Genomic DNA, 18,394 nt, shown 5'->3' with positions numbered 1-18,394 from the left:
TTTTTTCATTCCTCCAGAAGGTGCCAAAATAAACTAAGTTGGGAAACAGGTTTGAGAACTTCCCCACAGGTAATAATTGAAGTGAGCTGTATTGCTTGACATGGACATGAGATGGACAATAGATACCTGACAATAATTGGTTATTTAAACTGTGTACCTGAGTGGACCATATCAAGGTTAACTCAACTGTTTGTTAATTTTATCATCTTGTGCAGGAACGAAAAAAAGTGTACGGCAAAATCCAGTTAAGTTATGAATTTTCTAAATCATACAATGCATTTGAGTTCTATTTATCTAGGGCATGCTATGCCTTAAAACTTTTCCAGATACACAGGTTTGCCTGTACTCAGAGTAAATTTTGAGGTGAAAATACGGCCATTTTAGCCATAGGGTCCACATGAACCTTAAATGATGTCAAATTTTATTGGCACTGGCTACGGTTACATGGAAATGTAACAATAATAAAAATATTATTGTTACAGTGGAGACTAAATGCCGGAATGCAAAGTTGGGTGAGGAACCGATTAATTACAAATGTAACAATAATTACTGAGGCTACGGTTACATTATGTTATTGTTACATGAAAAACAGCAATGTACGCTAGATTGATTAAACTTAAATCTTCTATAGTTGTATTGCTTCATTCTTTCATATGTACTAAACAATACTTGTAATTTTTTAAATACTGATAAATAATAAAATATTATTATTCAACAAATGGTGTACAACTTGAATAGTTTTACTACGTATTAATGGTTTTGGTGTTCTTAAAGATACTACTCAAGATTATAGGAGTGTGACTGTCAAAGGCGAAAAATATAGTTCAATGGTTTCACTTTTTTAAAGTATTTAACTGCACACCTACTCTTATTACTGTCATTATACTTTGGAACAATTTTGTTTATGGTGAAAAAAATAAAAACTTGGGATGCGTTTTAAACGAAACTGAAACAATATCAAGACATACATTTCATACAGCTTTATAACTTGACGCAAATTGTTAATCAATAGCAAAGTTTGCTAACTGTAACTTAAATACTAAGAAATTCTGTATGTACACGTATCTGTAGAGGACGTAATTTCGTTCATCAAAAATGTGTCGGACTTTAAAACAACACTGGATTTGTAGAAATTGTCATTGTAAATAAAAAATTTCTACAAATCCAGCGTACATTGCTGTTTTTCATGTAACAATAACATAATGTAACCGTAGCCTCAGTAATTATTGTTACATTTGTAATTAATCGGTTCCTCACCCAACTTTGCGTTCCGGCAATTAGTCTCCAATGTAACAATAATATTTTTATTATTGTTACATTTCCATGTAACCGTAGCCAGTGCCAATTTTATTTTGGAGTAGGTAGGCAACCTTAAACAATTTTGATTTCATTTTTAGCCTAATTCAAGAAATATATTTGTATTCATTCTTAGCTGATACTATTTGTTAAATTAACAGATTTAAGTTGCAGATCCCTCAGTCAACATGATCAAAGTTGAACTTTTAAATATATTCATGTAATTAGCTTTTTCTGTTTTGTTTTAACAAAAAAAATTATTGTTTCATGTATATTGAATGTAGGACAGAAAGTCACAGGACAAAAAGTCACAGACAAAAAGTCACGGACAAAAAGTCACAGGACAAAAAGTCACGGACAAAAAGTCACGGACAAAAAGTCACAGGACAAAAAGTCACAATACATTTTTTCTGAATATTTTCTTTGAATAAAAACCACTTATTTCTACAAAAATATTTATGCATTTTTCTTGAACTATTGTATATAAACCAACATTGTAAACAAAATTTACCAAAAAATATCAAAGATGATCAAATAATTGTTAAAAAAACAAAATTTCAACGTGGCTTTGCACTTAAATGGCTTCATGGTGCCAAGAAATATACCATTTGCATGATTAAAATTAAATAAATCTTCTTTTTTACAAGTATAATGACACATTTCCTACACTTTAATATGAATATTTGTATTAAAAAGTAAAGATTTCAAGATATTTCTCTTATATATTCAAATAATTGTCAACAAACTATTTGTGACTTTTTGTCCTGTGACTTTTTGTCCTATCAAATTTGTGACTTTATGTCCTGTGACTTTTTGTCCTGTGACTTTTTGTCCTGTGACTTTCTGTCCGTTTACCTTGTAGTGAACATATGCCTCTGTTATAAACATTGTTCATTAAATCAAGACAATAAAACTGGCTGGTTCATGTTAGATGATTAAATTATTAATCTTCTTCAACAGGCAAAGTCTTTCACAGCATTATCCATGGACTATGAGTTGGCCGATGCAATAGATGACATAGCTACAATGATTGATTTGTTGTCTGGGACATCAAGTTTAAGTTCTTTTTTTGGCTCAATGTCAGACATACAAAATATGAAGGACATGTTAAAAAACATCCCAATGTACCTTGATACATTGACCAAGATGGGAAAACTCGACACAAGGAGGTAATTATTTACTGATTTTAAAGCTTATTTGGTTGAAAAAAGATATCTTATCATTCAGCGTTAAGGCATTTAGGATTTTCCTTGTCTAGGAAAGTTTAGCAAAAAGATGGATTTAAAGCTTCATTTGAAGTTATCAATAATATGAGTTACGATATCACATTTCTTCCTAACTAACTCATAACTTTTTCAATTTTTTTTTTACTTTGTTAACTTATTTAACCCTTAATTTTTAGTTTTGATGATTTGCTGTCTTGGGTGGAACCACTTGTAAAGAGGTACAGTTCAGACCTGACAGGATGGAATCAAACTGTGGCCATGTTCCAACAATTTAAGCAGATAACAGATTCTGTTGGGGCAGGTATGGCATTGTTATTTTTAGGTATTAGTGTGGTCCATACACAGGAAAAATGTTGTCTTTCATATTTATAACTTGCATATGCTTATGTTAAAAATTGTCATATTCATCATACTTTATAATAAACCTAAAAAAATGGGAAAGAAATTAAAATCTGAGTTTTCAAATTGTTTGCCATAATCTTTTTGTAGTGTTTTGATAATTAGTACCAAGTTCAATATTGATACATGTAAGTTAAATGTGTGCTTATATGAAAGAAGATGATTGCCAATGAGACAACTCTTCACAAAAGAACAAATGGCACAGAAATTACATGTAACAGCTATATGTCGCCCTACGGCCTACAACAAAGAGCAATGTTTACTCTTAGTTGTCTGCCTCCATATATTTTAGAATATTCAAGAGCAAGGGTATGAACTTGTGAACAGTAACTTGCACTACATCTTGTTTGGACTCTAGCCAGAATAAAAAAATGAAGACTTGAAACCTTTTTATTTTAATCTTATAACAACAACACTTTAGGGACTGTTGTTGTTATAAGACTTTCTAAATTTTATTTGCTTTATCATAAGGACCCTGCATACCTGAGGTATTCACTTCACTGTGACTCCACCATACTGCAGATTAACTAGGCGTTGGTTCATTTTGGTGTGTAACTCTTTATTTTAGGTACAGATGCCAATTGGACAGCATTATTCAGTAATGGTATGGGTCTGTTAGATAGCCTTAACTCTAATGATACAGATACAACACTGCTAACACAGCTTATGAGTATACAGTCCATACCAGATTTAACCAATCTGACAATGGCATTAATCTCAGGTGATATGACAGCTCTATCTCAGTTGTAAGTATGAATTTTCAACGATTTACAGTTCAGATATTTAGAATATTCCAACCCTTTTATTTTAAATTCAAGATGCAAGTGGTCAACAAGGCTTTAACCCATATTTTAAATACCTTTAGTTCAAAAGTCTAATATTGGTCACTTTTATTTTTTCTTGCCAAAAATATAAACCAATAATAATTGAGTCAATTTTGAATGGATTCATCTTTTCCTAAATGATTTTTTTATTTAATAGGACAATGTTCAACATCTTTCTTGATTTTTTGCCAAAAATATACTGATTTTCCCTGACTGAGGTTCTTTATACATTACAACTACTAATATATTTACCTAAATAATTTTTTGTTTGTTTGTTTTCATTAGGACAACAACATCTTCACTGACATCTTTACAACAGATATTAACAGCCATGATAGGAGAGTCAACAATGCAGTCGATGTTAGGAATAACTGATACTCTTGTTGATATGGCTATGTTAACAATGGAGTATTTAAAAGGTAACAATCCACTTGGTAATTCAACAAATCAAATTTTAAAATGCATTTTTAATGGTGACTTAAAATAAAATTTATATGTTTAAGTATGCCAGAATCTCTGGATGGTCTAAGTATTGAAAGTAACTTTTGAGTAAATTTGCCAACGAATGTCTGAGTGCTTGATTGCATGGATGGTTTCAGAAGCCATGAGCAATGAGTTGTGGGAGTTTTGGTGTGCTTTAAAATTTGTTTTAACTAGCACCATGTGCTCATTTATTTGAAATTAAAAGTGTAAATTCAGAAATTATTGTATAAAATTGAGAAAGGAAATGATGAATATGTTAAAGAGATAACAATAACAGCCTGACCAGAGCTGAAAACAGCCAAAGGCTATCAATGGGTCTTCAACACAGCGAGAAATATTTCACAATTGGAAGCAGGCATCAGCTGGCACCTTAACAAAAATGTGTACTTTTTCAGTGAAAATGCATGTCATATGCATGTATTTATTTTTGCCATGTTAGAAGATTGGACAGAAATGCCAGATTGATAGTTGAGATTTCAGGAAAATTTGCATACAGATATATATATCAGATATCAGAATGAGAGTTCTTATTATTATTGCATTACTCACCCACTCATACTATTCACCTTATAAATAAAAACATTGCAATAATTTCTGAATTTACAATATTTGTTTACATATATTTATAGGTTCCAACAGATTTATAACTGATATGATGAAAGGGGATTCAGCTGTTATTAATGCTATGGAGAAACTGACCAGCTATGGACCAAATGTAACAATGGAAGTCATGTACAGAATGTTACAAATAGACAATGTTATGGTGAGTTATATCTCAAACATGAGGGCCTTGATTGGGGACACAGAGTGGGGAATAATGGGCATAACAGATAAAGAATAGGAAGCCAAACAAAAAAAATGACTGAGAAATATGAGAAAAATATTAAGTATTAAAGATAATGGTAAAAAAATATATTGAAATGAATAGAGAAAAATGGGCAAAAAGATATAGATATGAGAAAAAGAGGAATAGAAATTGTTGCGTAACAAATCAAGACAGGTATATTTTAATTTTTTTAGATTTTCTTTTATAAAATGAAGATGATAACTAAATTTAAAGTATATGAGGTTGACATTTATGAGTTAGATTATACTATAAAAAAAAAGAGAAACATTTCATATTTTCAGACACTTTATAACAGTACTAACAGTTATGTACCAGTATGCCATGATGTTATGAAGAATGTGAAGGACATTAATGAAACAACAAGATCCATGTTAGATAGTGTACTGTGTATTGAAGATATTAGTACAGCAATCAGTCAAATGGTGGTAGCATTCAATACACAAACATTCCAAAAACAGGTACTTGATGATAGAGATAAGTCTTAAAAACCATTATGGTTTGTTTGAAACTTTAATGCTGTGGAATTATTTATTTTCATGGATTGATGCTCAATTTTATTTTCTTAGAGATTCCATTTCATGGTTTTGCCAAAATATATATGCAAGCCTTTAGATTTGTACTGATTAAAAAAAAATTGTGTTCTATAACTATTTACAAGAAATCCATAAAAATTGGTATCATATAAATGATAATGAATCAACATGTACAGTATATAGTTATCAAAGGTACCAGGATTATAATTTAGTACACCAGATGCGCATTTCATCTACTTAAGACTCATCAGTGAAACTCATATCAAAATATTTATAAAGCCAAACAAGAACAAAGTTGAAGAGCATTGACGACTCAAAATTCCAAAAGGTTGTGCCAAATATGGCTAAGGTAATCTATGCCTGGGATAAGAAAATCCTTAGTTTTTCAAAAAATTCAAAGTTTTGTAAGCAGGAAATTTATAAAAATGACCACATTATTGATATTCATGTCAACACCGAAGTGTTGGCTACTGGGCTGGTCTGGTGATATATGTTTTGGAGGCAAACAAAATTAATGATATTTTAGACAAAAGAGTAAAATAGATAAAAGTTATGTTTCATTACTCATTGAAGACGTATTTTACACACAAATGGTACCAAACTTCAACTTTTGAAAGAACATAAATTTAATTGTAATTTTGAATTAAACATATTTGATGTGTTCAGTCGTTTATAAATCTACCTCAATAGTTAAAAAAAGCATAATAGACCATGTAATTTCAACTGGATTTCAACTTATTTCACATTTTGATTATTTTAGAAATTTTATAGATTTGAATTATGATAAAGTTAGATAGGGAAAAATATGAAGGGACCATTTATAAAAAACTTATGTGAATAGAAATTTAATATCCTTTTCCAGATGGAGACACATTTAATGAAAATGGATAATTTACTGAGAATGACAACTGTACCATCAGAACTAAACGTAGATGATGTATATAAAAAAGTAGAAAATTTGACAGCAGAAATTGGTATGTTTATGAACATGTCATTATGGTTTGGTGATATTACATCAGCGACGGGAATAGATACAAATACAGAGGAATGGAAGAAAGTGTCTGACAAAGTCTCTGGTATGATGAGTCAAACAAGGTAGGATATCTAAATTCAGGTACATTTTAAATTGATAAAAGTAATGGTTACTTGATCCTAAACAAATTTGATTTGTTTTAAAAGGACAAGGTATGATAAGGGCCGTTTCTGGCCCCCCTTTTTTCAGAATTTTTAAACTTTGAAGTTGAAACCCATCAAGCCTGTGTAATGAATTGCAGTATCTGATTGTCCATGTAGAACCTTATTTTTAAATGTTATGTACTCAAATATGTTCAAACTGAGACCTTGAAAAGCCCTAAACGACGAAAAGTGTAAAAAATCTACAATTTCGTCATGTTCGGAGACAAAATTTGACATCAGCCCCAACGTAGACCATCTTGAAATTTTCAACCATCAACTGTACTCTTATGTATCTTTCACCTAATAAAATATCATGGTGGTCTACGTTGGCGCTCATGTCTAAAAATTTGAAAAATAATCCGATTGTTTAATCATAGTTTTGAATAGTTTCTACACTAAGGCTATCAATGATGTATATATAAACTTATTTGGGAAGGGGGCCAAAAACGCCTCTTATCATACCTTGTCCTTTATTTCAATTAAGAGCAGAAATATAGAATTTTTGAAAATTTTGCAACAAATCAACTATGGCAGACAATGAAATAGTACAAATTAAATCTTCCATATTTTGGTTACACTAGGACCCAATTTAATCTACAATTTCATCTATAAATACATATATGACTACTGTAAATTCAGAATTTTTGCATGCATTTAAATTTGTTATTATGATTGTTGAACTATGTACAAAAATGCAAAAAATAATTATAAGAATTTAAGAAAATGCTAGCTACAAATAGTTTGCAAGTTTTTATTTTTGTCAAATCCATCCCATTGCAACTTTAGCAGTAACAAAAATATAGCAAAACTTTCTGATTTCAAGTATATACATGTACTATATATATAATCAATGGATTGTAAATTTAAGTATGATGCACAGACAGACAAAGTGCATATATAAAGTTACCTTCTACTTTGCCAGTCAGAAATTAAAATTAGAAGAAAAATACTCTGGGAATGGGATTGCATTTAAATTCATTTTTTCAACATCTAGCTTTTTGTTGAGCTTGCAACTAACAGCAAAAGTAGGCACTGGGTTCTGCGGAAATCTTTCTAATTTTTATTACAAATGATCATAAAAAATATGTATATAAAGCAAGATGTTTGAACCGAAGGAATAAGGTATCTATTACTCAATAAAACATATATCTTGTAGTTGGCCAGTAGTGATTGTAACAGTAGGACCATTGATAGAAGAAACAGAGGTGTGGAAATCAATGGAACCAACGATCAGAACTATCAACACATTTATGGAGTCAAGTGTAAAACAGATGGAACAATTGAATGGTAAGAACTGACACTGCTATTCTTCATTTGTAGTCAAGGTCGTTACACAACAATTGAATGGTAAGAACTGACACTGCTATTCTTCATTTGTAGTCAAGGTCGTTACACAACAATTGAATGGTAAGAACTGACACTGCTTTTCTTCATTTGTAGTCAAGGTCGTTACACAACAATTGAATGGTAAGAACTGACACTGCTATTCTTCATTTGTAGTCAAGGTCGTTACACAACAATTGAATGGTAAGAACTGACACTGCTATTCTTCATTTGTAGTCAAGGTCGTTACACAACAATTGAATTGTAAGAACTGACACTGCTATTCTTCATTTGTAGTCAAAGTCGTTACACAACAATTGAATGGTAAGAACTGACACTGCTATTCTTCTTTGTAGTCAAGCTCGTTACACACCTTTTGTCAGGGATTTGTGCTAGGTGGATTGTTATAGCCATAATTTTAAGATGCTTTTCTGCGTCTCTTTTAATGACTTATTTTAATGTTTTGATTCTCAATTTCCATTATATTTCCAGTCCGTAAACATAAATGCTGTATTGAGGTTTTTTTCTTGACCACTATTATTGCAAAGTACCCTGAATGATCCTATTACTGTAGTATAAAACTCTTGAAATATTGTGGATTCATTTATTTTCATGTACACCAATTTTCATGGAAAGAGGAAAAATGATACATGTATATTCATAGATATTTACTTTTCTTGGTTTTGCCAAAGTCTGTTCACAAAAAAACTGTAGTAAATACCTCATGGAATATTTAAATTTTTAGTTTACCTTTATTCCTGAGATCCATGAAAATTGGTTTCCAATGTCATGATGATTCTAAAAGAGGGACGAAAGATACCAAAGGGACAGTCAAACTCATAAATCTAAAACAAACTGACAACGCCATGGCTAAAAATGAAAAAGACAAACAGAAAAACAATAGTACACATGACACAACATAGAAAACTAAAGAATAAACAACACGAACCCCACCAAAAACTAGGGGTGATCTCAGGTGCTCCGGAAGGGTAAGCAGATCCTGCTCCACATGTGGCACCCGTCGTGTTGCTTATGTGATTACAAATCCGGTAAATAGTCTAATTCGGTAGGTCACATTCATGAAAGGGAAGGGGATTGTAGTTACGACGTAAGGAACATATCCGATATCATTTGTGAAACGGTTATTCCATAACGGTCAACCAACTCGTGATGGCGTCCGTAAAATTTACGAAGGGATGATTTCAACTTCACCATTTGGAACTCTTGGTTTAATAGCTTCCTTGTGAGCAGTAACCCTCTATCAAGAAAATCATGATAGGAAACGCAAGCATGGGAATATCGTATCAATTGGGAGATATATACCCCGTATGCAGGTGCTGCTGGAATGTTGCTACTTAGAAATGGAAATTTCACAATTGGAAAGCTGAAATCATCTCTTTTGTCGTAAAGTTTTGTTTTCAACCGACCCTCATTGTCAATTTCTAGATGTAAGTCAAGATATGAAGCCAACTTAACTGTATCTGTAGTATCCTTTATCTCCAATTCGATGGGATAGATGCGTTCCACATAGTCACCAAATTTTGAATTGTTTAGTGAAAGAACGTCATCTATATAGCGGAAAGTAGAGTTAAAGGATATTGCTAACTTCTTATCTTTCTTCCTAAGAAGTTCCTGCATGAAGTCAGCCTCATAATAATAAAGAAACAAGTCGGCAAGTAGAGGGGCACAGTTTGTTCCCATTGGGATGCCGACAGTCTGTTGAAAAACACGTCCTCTGAACGTTACAAATATGTTGTCAATCAAGAAATCAAGCATCTTGATAATATCGGTTTCAGAGAATTTTTCGTTTGAATCAGAGTGATTCTTTACAAAGTATGATTTATCCCTCCCTAAAGTAGGTTATTTTTAATGTTTCAGATGCCTCTAGTTCTATGTCAAAGATGAATGAGATGCTTAAGTATGCCATGCAATATTCTCCTGAACTTGTACAAGGAGTCTTTGATATGATGAAAAACCCAGATATGGTAAGAAAATCATTGTTATATCTGCATGTACAAACATAACCAGTGGTCTGAAATAATAAAAAAGCAAGATTGTAATAAAACAAAACAAAAATAAAAATAAAAGAATTAAAAAAAAAAACCCACTTTAAACACACGGTAAAAAACATTATTATACCTCATTATGTTTTTTCTATATAAAAAAAAATGAAATAGTTGTGGTATTTCATTCCACAGACTATTTGCCAGTCAATAGTTTCAAAGACTATTACCCCGGTTAATAGTTTCATAATCATCTTTCCCGTACTTTTTCATGCTTATTTTTCTTGGACAATAATGATGTCATTGACTTTTTTGCTTGGCAACGTCAAACTCTAATATTGTAAATGGTATTATCTGTTTGTGTCGATTGTAATTTCACTTACAAGAAGCAATTATAAAAGAGAGAAAATCTTCGCGCGCCTGTTTTAAAGATCTAAAATATAGTACATGTACCTTATTCGGTTCGCTTTTCGTATTCTAAAAGTGAATTTGCGTTTGGTGTACTTTAGCTTAAATATATCATATGCATGGAAAATTTAACACAAGTATTTCAAGTCTAGATTGCAATAAATGAAATATTTACAAATACAAGAAGTACTATAAAAAAAAAAACGTTTAGTTCATCTTGTGCATGTCAAGTTATGTGACATTTTTTTCTTTTCTTTCAGATGATATATGTACACTTTTAGAAAATTAGTTAATTTGGTATATAAAAACACTTATTGACTGTTGTTCAGTATAATAAAACACCTAATGACTGGTTGTGCGGGTAATATCAAGTTTGTTGTCCCTTCGCATACCAACTATTGCTCTCAGCTTTGCCTCGAGCAATAGTTGGTATCTCAGGGACAACAAACTTGTTATTACCCTTACACCCAGTCAATATGTGTATACTATTGCATTCAGAATGGAGTTTAATTTACAAAAAAGAATGAAGTGACACCTTAGTTTGTGATAAGTTGTATTTTGTTATAGAAAAAAAGCAACCTCAAAAAACACACAAAAATTCAAAATTCCCGCAAAAAGTTCCTAGGAAGTGTCTTTAATACATCACTGATATTTTTATTTACTAAGCGAATTTGAAGAGCTCCTCAAAATGATGAATGCTATAATTTTAGATGAATGCTGCCTTTTCCAGTAAAGACATGGCAGATTTTTGTCAGAAACAGATTTTGTTGAGCATGCCAATGCCTTCCTATGTTCCTGTTAGTGAAATTAATGACATGCTGTGTACTACAAACTGGACAGAAGTTATAATTGAAATGACAGCAATGTATGATATGACTGGTGCAATTGAAAAGGTAGGTTAGGATTGGAAAGTTTAGAAGTGTACTGGCAGTCTTAATGCCCTACTTGTGTATTGATTTTTTTGATGTATGAGTTTTCAAGGTCTGCATGAAGACTTTTCACCCTACCAGGATACATTATTCTAACTGTCAGCCGACCAGCTGTCTTTGTGCTTATTCCTAAATTATGCACAGTTTGAGGAGGGGCAGCAATGGCCATTTTCAATTCTAAGGATTAAGCCTGTAGGGGATCAAATACACAGTCTTTGCACTGACAGTGAGTACAAGATCACATAGGGCCTCAAATGCAATTGGAAAATGTTAGGCATTATAGTTTTATATCTCAAAAACAAATATTTTAAAGATTTTAATCCAAGTTTTAGTGTGATGGATGCAATACATCACCATTAAACCAAATGTAAGAAGAGAGTTATCTCCCTTTAGTCTTGAAAAGTTCAATGAAGCAAATATATCTATTATTTTAGATGATGTCTGCAATGATGGACAACAGTACAGAGTCATCTCCCTTCGATTGGACAGGCATGGTGAAAAATGTGGATAAGATGGTCACAATTTACAGCAGTCCCACACCACTAATGGAGGGAAATCCCATTGTCACTATAATGTCAATGAATATGTCTATCTTACAAGAGACTATGAATGTTGTTAAGAATAACCTCCAGGAAATGAATGTACAAAATATAACTGCGTAAGTTTTAAACCTGAATACAATTATTTATAATTAATGATAATTAAAATAATAAAAAAAAATTATGTTCACTAAAACCAAAGTTTTAGAAGGAAATGTAACAAACTTGAAAGTGGTTTCTTAAATTTGAGTGCATTTACTTTGTAAGAGTTAATCAGTAATCAATAGGTTACATGAATATTTTGCAAAGCAGTGCTCACAAAACAAGAAATTTGCTGTCATACATGCATTTTATTATGAATTTGTTTTATTTATAGTTTAACATCCTTAAGCCTGTCTATGATGGAACAGTTAGATACAACCATGTCTTCCAACAACATGTGGAGAACAATGAAATTTTACTTAGATTTTTGGAATAGTTATGTTTTATTGGTAAATAAACAGTTAGAAAATCCACAGTGTAAGTTTACCAGCTTTAAGTTGTTACCCAACACTTTCACTAAAATAAATTTGGCTCGTTTAATTTTCATATAATTTTGACAAAGTATTTACTTTGACCATTTAACAAAAATGTAAAAATTTAAAAAAATTTGAGCCAACTGTTTTGTCAGAAAAATTACACTGGTTATATAGTAGTTTGACAAACACCAATTTTGGTCATTGAGAAGCTTATTATTCCCTTTACAACACAACGTAATTAAAACGTTAAGCTGATTTTACAGAGTTATCTCCCTGTAGTGTAAGGTACCACCTTTACTTAGCATTTTGAATTGATTTACTTTTTGGTGTACCAATGTTCAACGTTACTTTTTTTGCTTTATTTCTTTCTGGACGATTTGTCTTGCAATTTTCTTATTTTCATAGCATATTTACCTAAGGAAAGATCCAAGTTTAACATTTCTGTTTCAATTTGTATTCCTCTTATTTTTGCATTTGTGTAAGTCAGGAAATATTAAGTCAATCTCTAAAATTAGTCGATAACTTGGTTTATAGTACATTTCCTAATAAGTACTAAACTCTCGAGAATATAAATTTTATAATTCAATTTTATACACAGAGAAACAATTTGTTTAGATGTAATTGTTTTCCTATTTCAGTAATTGTTGATATAAATTTCCTGGCCAATATGTCATCCACATTTGCTGAATTCATACAAACGTCGTCTGCTGCCATTCCTGGTCTGCTAGAAGCTTTGAAAAATACAACTGTTGATGTCACACAGGTATAAACTTCATTTTGCATTGTCTATCTAATATTTTTGGCAAATTATTTTTATACTGGAGATTTTTGATATGCCTTCTTGTTGAAGAGGGTGTTAAACAGTTATGGATTCCATGTCAGTTGACTCTTTTGTAAATCTTTTTGTCCATCCCCACATTTGTATCTGTTATCTGAAACATTCACAAAATCTTATTAACAACATGTTCATTTGCATCTACCAACAAACACCAATCAATTAAAATCAATATCAATAAAATCAATATTTTCTCATTGTTGAAGCACAATGGTTGCCTTTAATTGCTAATATCCACTCCATAATTTTGGTGGATAGTTGTCTCATTGGCAATCATACCACATCTCCTTATTTTGATGTTAGAATTCAATTTTAAAGTGGTCTTGTCAAGTCAAACAATATTTGTAATATTAATTTGCCGTTCATTTCAGTTCTTTAAAGTATTAATGGCTGGCGATTGGACAAAGATATGTCAGGGTACAAAAATAACAGATCTGCTCACATCATCTCCTGATACAGATCTGGCTAAGTTTGAAGATGTTCTTTGTAAGATGAACTGGAAAAAAATATTAATTGAGCTTGACCAAAACCAAGATGTTGATGTACAGCTTTTTACACAAAAGGTAAATCAATTTGGTAAAATGGGTTTCCATATATGGAGAAAGGTAAATCATTGTGCCAAACACCATTTGATAAACAAAAGATTCAACTTTGAATACTTTAAGTAATAGTTTTCATAATTTGTTTACTATCAATTAAAGGTGAACACTCATATTTTTGGGTAGGGATCCTGAATATGCTTCCAGATTAATTATTTGATAAATCAAAAAGTTATGTTTTATTTTAGAGTGCTCACGTATATTGTCTTAAGACAATTTTTTCTCCAAATAATTGTCATTTTAAATTTTTTTCTATGTTGTAATTTATATTCTATGTTTTTATTTTCAGATCATTAATTTATTCCTAATAGATGGTAATAATGTGCCCAATATTGACCTTGACTGGAATGCTATTGAGAAGAATACAGGGAGAATGTTTGAATTACTGATGACAGTCAATGTAGATAGTTTAATGTCCTGGGACAAGCTATTTACACAGTTTAACTTACAGAAATCTAATACCACTTGGAATGACTTTATATCTGTTTTCACTATGACCAAAGATTTAGATGTCAAAAAGTAAGAAGCATTTGATATTATAGAGCCTGTTGATTAATTGGATAATCAAGGTCGTCAAAAACCACCCTCATCTTCTTCGTCGATTAATTGAGATAAAGTTTTATAGGGTATTCATTTTGTGACTTCAATTCCTTCACTCTGACTGTAATGACTTTGTATTCCCATAGAAAGTACCTTCATTTCCTTTCAAATGAGAATTTGTTTGGCCTTATTGATCCTGTAAGTTTATTGAAAATTAAAATTAGTAATATGTCATGTTTCTTAATTTACTGAATTAAATTTTTTTTTTTTTGTATTTTTGTAGAATTTTCATAAGTGAATAAAAGTATATATAAAGCTATTGACAAGAAACAAAAGTTTTTTTTATAGATACTAGAAAAAGTAATAAAAGAAATGATATGCCATATTTCACTAGCTAATTAGAAATTGCCAACTGATTTTTAACAAGTACTGTGGATTCATTTATTTTCGAGGGTACCAATTTCCGTGGATTGCTGAAAACTTGCATATTCGTGGATATTTGATTTCGTGGTTTTAACAATCTCTGTGTACAAAGCCTATTTAAAATATGTTTTTCGTTGAACATTTGATTTCATGGTTCACTTGCACCCACGAAAACCCACGAAAATTGGTATCCAACGAATGATAATGAATCCACAGTAAGATATTTCCCTAAATATTGTATTTTTTGGTTCTTTTTTTTATAGTTTGATGAGTATTTTTGATGGATTAAATGCAGTAGGTACATCTTTGATCAATATGAATCTAAATAGCACAGCATCTGCAATGGAGGCCAATATAGTGCAGTCCTTGCTCTATCAACAACTTCATATCTATAAATTTATAGTCATTCAACTCAAGTATTTTAATGGTAAGTTTGCTTGTCTGAAGGAAAGTATTAGGTAAAAAACATTTCTTTTTTCATCTCACTTCTTTTTGATAGGAAAAGAAAAGTTTTATGTTTGTTTGTGTTTTCCCTGAAGGAAAGTATTAAGACCATTTCTATCTCACTTCTTTTTGATTGAAAAAGAAAAGGTTCGTGTTTGTTAGTGTTGTTGGGTTACTCTCTTGCATGTCCTAGTGCTAGTAGATATAGGAAGATGTGGTGTGAGTGCCAATGAGACAACTCTCCATCCAAATAACAATTTAAAAAAGAAGTAAACCATTATATGTCAATGTACGGCCTTCAACACGGAGCCTTGGCTCACACCGAACAACAAGCTATAAAGGGCCCCTTAGTCCTGTTTTACCTCTGTCTGTCCACCAATTTTTTTAAAACGTGGGTATCATTTGTGAGCAGTAGTTCACAGTTTTACTTAATTGTTCTTTACTACAGACATATCTGCCTCTCATATTGTTGATTTTCTTATGTACCTGTGATAAACAATATCTTTTTATTTCCATATCACAAACAGATGTTATATTTAAATTAAATTTATTTTTAGATACAGGACATGTTGATTTAAGACAATATTTTAATTCTGAGGAAGTTAACAAACTATTAGACACTATAGCATTTTCTCCAGAGGTCAGCACTGTAGCTTTATTGACACTGGTGGACACATTGCAGGATCCCAATAAGGTGAGATATCTCAATTCTTTCATTTTCATACATGAAAGTATGCGTGTTAGTTAAACTATTGTTAAAGGTTTACTGCCAAGTCAGCAGACGTACTGCCAAGTCAGCAGATGTACTGCCAAGTCAGCAGACGTGGATTGTGTCATTCAAATCTTGATTTCTGTGGATTCACTTATTTTCGAAGGTACCAATTTTCGTTGATTGAGGCAAACTTGCATTTCCTGGATATTTGATTTTGTGGTTTTGCCAAAGTCCTCATATAACCTTACCAAGATTTGTTATTCGTTGAACATTTAGTTTCATGGTTCACAGTTCACTTGTTTTCAGGTAATCCACAAAAATTGGTATGCTAAATGAATGACTGTTATTTATTTTGAATTTATTGAACCATAAAATTAATTTTTGACTCTTCACATTGAATAATCTGCTAAATGTGAAGAGTCAAAAATTAATTTTATGGTTCAATAAATTTAAAATAAATTATTGCCATTCATTATCAATAAATTTCTATCAAAAATAAGGCTCAAAGATATATATTAATAAGGATAACAACATACACAGATGTTTGCGTATGAATACACAACGTTAGAGTGGGCGTGTCGCCATAAAAATTGATAACATTGAAAATAAACCCAATTCTTTTAACCAATCAGAAGACAGTAAATACACCAAATTTATTTATGATGAAATATAATGAATCCACAGTATGGGGTACTTTTACTGTTTACATATTTATAGCTTTCAGTATTTTTGAAAGTATTTTTGCAAAAGCTATTTATAATTCTTTTTATAGAATTAAAGCAGCTGTTAGGGAAGGGAAAATTTTATTTAACTGGTACAAGAAAATTAGATAACAGTAATATAATTTTGGATGTAATAAAAAAAATCTTTCAAAATTCTAATCTCAGAAATGCTGTTGAAGTAAATGTACAAAATAAGAATTCTAAAAATGTTTTGCAGAAAGTGGCAAATTAGAAAAACACCAAATTATACATTCATTGAAAAAGTAATGAACTATTTATCATTTTTCAGGTCAACAAAGTATTGAATTCTTGGGAAGAAATGTGTTCTGATCTGTCTGTTTTCAAGTCAGTTATATCAATCCCTGCTAATACAACAGTAGACCCTGCTGATCTGCAGACCAAAATATGTGGGGTTTACATTAATTACACCAAGTTGTATGAGGAACTGCTTGCTGGTGTTGATGGTTTACCAGAACTCTTTGAAGCTGTAAGTTGCTTAATACTTCATGTACTAAGAAAGTTTTGAACGAATGAAAATATTTTTTTTAATATCTTGCATCCTAGAACTTTTCTTGATTTATTGTTTATCAAGAAAAATCTACCCAAAATATTTAAAAGCCAGAGCTGTATGAGTACATAGAAATGTTTGGAGATACATGACCATGAGAGACCTAAGTATGACATAAACAGACATGACCATGAGAGACCTAAGTATGACATAAACATACATGACCATGAGAGACCTAAGTATGACATAAACAGACATGACCATGAGAGACCTAAGTATGACATAAACATACATGACCATGAGAGACCTAAGTATGACATAAACATACATGACCATGAGAGACCTAAGTATGACATAAACAGACATGACCATGAGAGACCTAAGTATGACATAAACAGACATGACCATGAGAGACCTAAGTATGACATAAACAGACATGACCATGAGAGACCTAAGTATGACATAAACAGACATGACCATGAGAGACCTAAGTATGACATAAACAGACATGACCATGAGAGACCTAAGTATGACATAAACAGACATGACCATGAGAGACCTAAGTATGACATAAACAGATTTGACATTTTTAAATAAGATATCCAAACTTATTTGTGAAGTTTCTTTTATGTTTTTCCTGATCTTTCATTCTTAGATCCTTAATGTCATCATTTACAAGAGGGGAGAATTTAAGCAATTCTTTTGGAAATTTACAATATTATCACAGGAAAATTATTTATTTTATGTATCTTGTGTTTGGGGAAAAAATCAAGCTTTTTTTATTTTTTTTTCAGTTAACTAAAATGAATGGTTCTGCTGTACCAACAGAATTTTGGAAGATTTATGAGACATATAATGAGCTGTTGATGGACATGATAAACAACCCACCAAATATAACTATCAGTAACAGTAATGCATGGCTAATGGAGTCACAATATACCAAGGCATGGGAAAACTTCGTGTCTCGGGTAACTGATGGATTTAAGCCCGAAAATTATATAACGTAAGTTTTTTTTGCAAGTTAATTTATTGTTACTTAATAAATGAAATGTATATTTCATTATTTGCATGTGTATAACATTTGTATATTTTTAAGTAATGATAAAA

The 18,394-nt window shown here is 31.3% G+C and overlaps 1 protein-coding gene across 1 annotated transcript in view; it reads left to right on the top strand.

The window, feature by feature from the left end:
* The window catches only part of LOC139489728 (uncharacterized), a 118,706-nt gene that overhangs the window by 26,816 nt on the left and 73,496 nt on the right, over positions 1-18,394 (top strand). The window contains exons 8-26 of the mRNA XM_071276480.1: positions 2,257-2,465; positions 2,699-2,823; positions 3,490-3,667; positions 4,031-4,164; positions 4,858-4,991; positions 5,357-5,533; positions 6,471-6,703; positions 7,941-8,071; positions 9,986-10,092; positions 11,229-11,411; positions 11,882-12,105; positions 12,363-12,505; positions 13,143-13,267; positions 13,711-13,902; positions 14,228-14,457; positions 15,165-15,328; positions 15,903-16,039; positions 17,069-17,266; positions 18,082-18,290. Of these exons, the coding sequence (XP_071132581.1) occupies positions 2,257-2,465; positions 2,699-2,823; positions 3,490-3,667; positions 4,031-4,164; positions 4,858-4,991; positions 5,357-5,533; positions 6,471-6,703; positions 7,941-8,071; positions 9,986-10,092; positions 11,229-11,411; positions 11,882-12,105; positions 12,363-12,505; positions 13,143-13,267; positions 13,711-13,902; positions 14,228-14,457; positions 15,165-15,328; positions 15,903-16,039; positions 17,069-17,266; positions 18,082-18,290 (3,233 nt within the window). The remainder of the gene's footprint in view (positions 1-2,256; positions 2,466-2,698; positions 2,824-3,489; positions 3,668-4,030; positions 4,165-4,857; positions 4,992-5,356; positions 5,534-6,470; positions 6,704-7,940; positions 8,072-9,985; positions 10,093-11,228; positions 11,412-11,881; positions 12,106-12,362; positions 12,506-13,142; positions 13,268-13,710; positions 13,903-14,227; positions 14,458-15,164; positions 15,329-15,902; positions 16,040-17,068; positions 17,267-18,081; positions 18,291-18,394) is intronic.

Source organism: Mytilus edulis, chromosome 9, assembly GCF_963676685.1.
Source record: "Mytilus edulis chromosome 9, xbMytEdul2.2, whole genome shotgun sequence".
NCBI lineage: Eukaryota > Metazoa > Mollusca > Bivalvia > Mytilida > Mytilidae > Mytilus > Mytilus edulis.
This window is presented reverse-complemented; position numbering and strand designations above follow the sequence as displayed.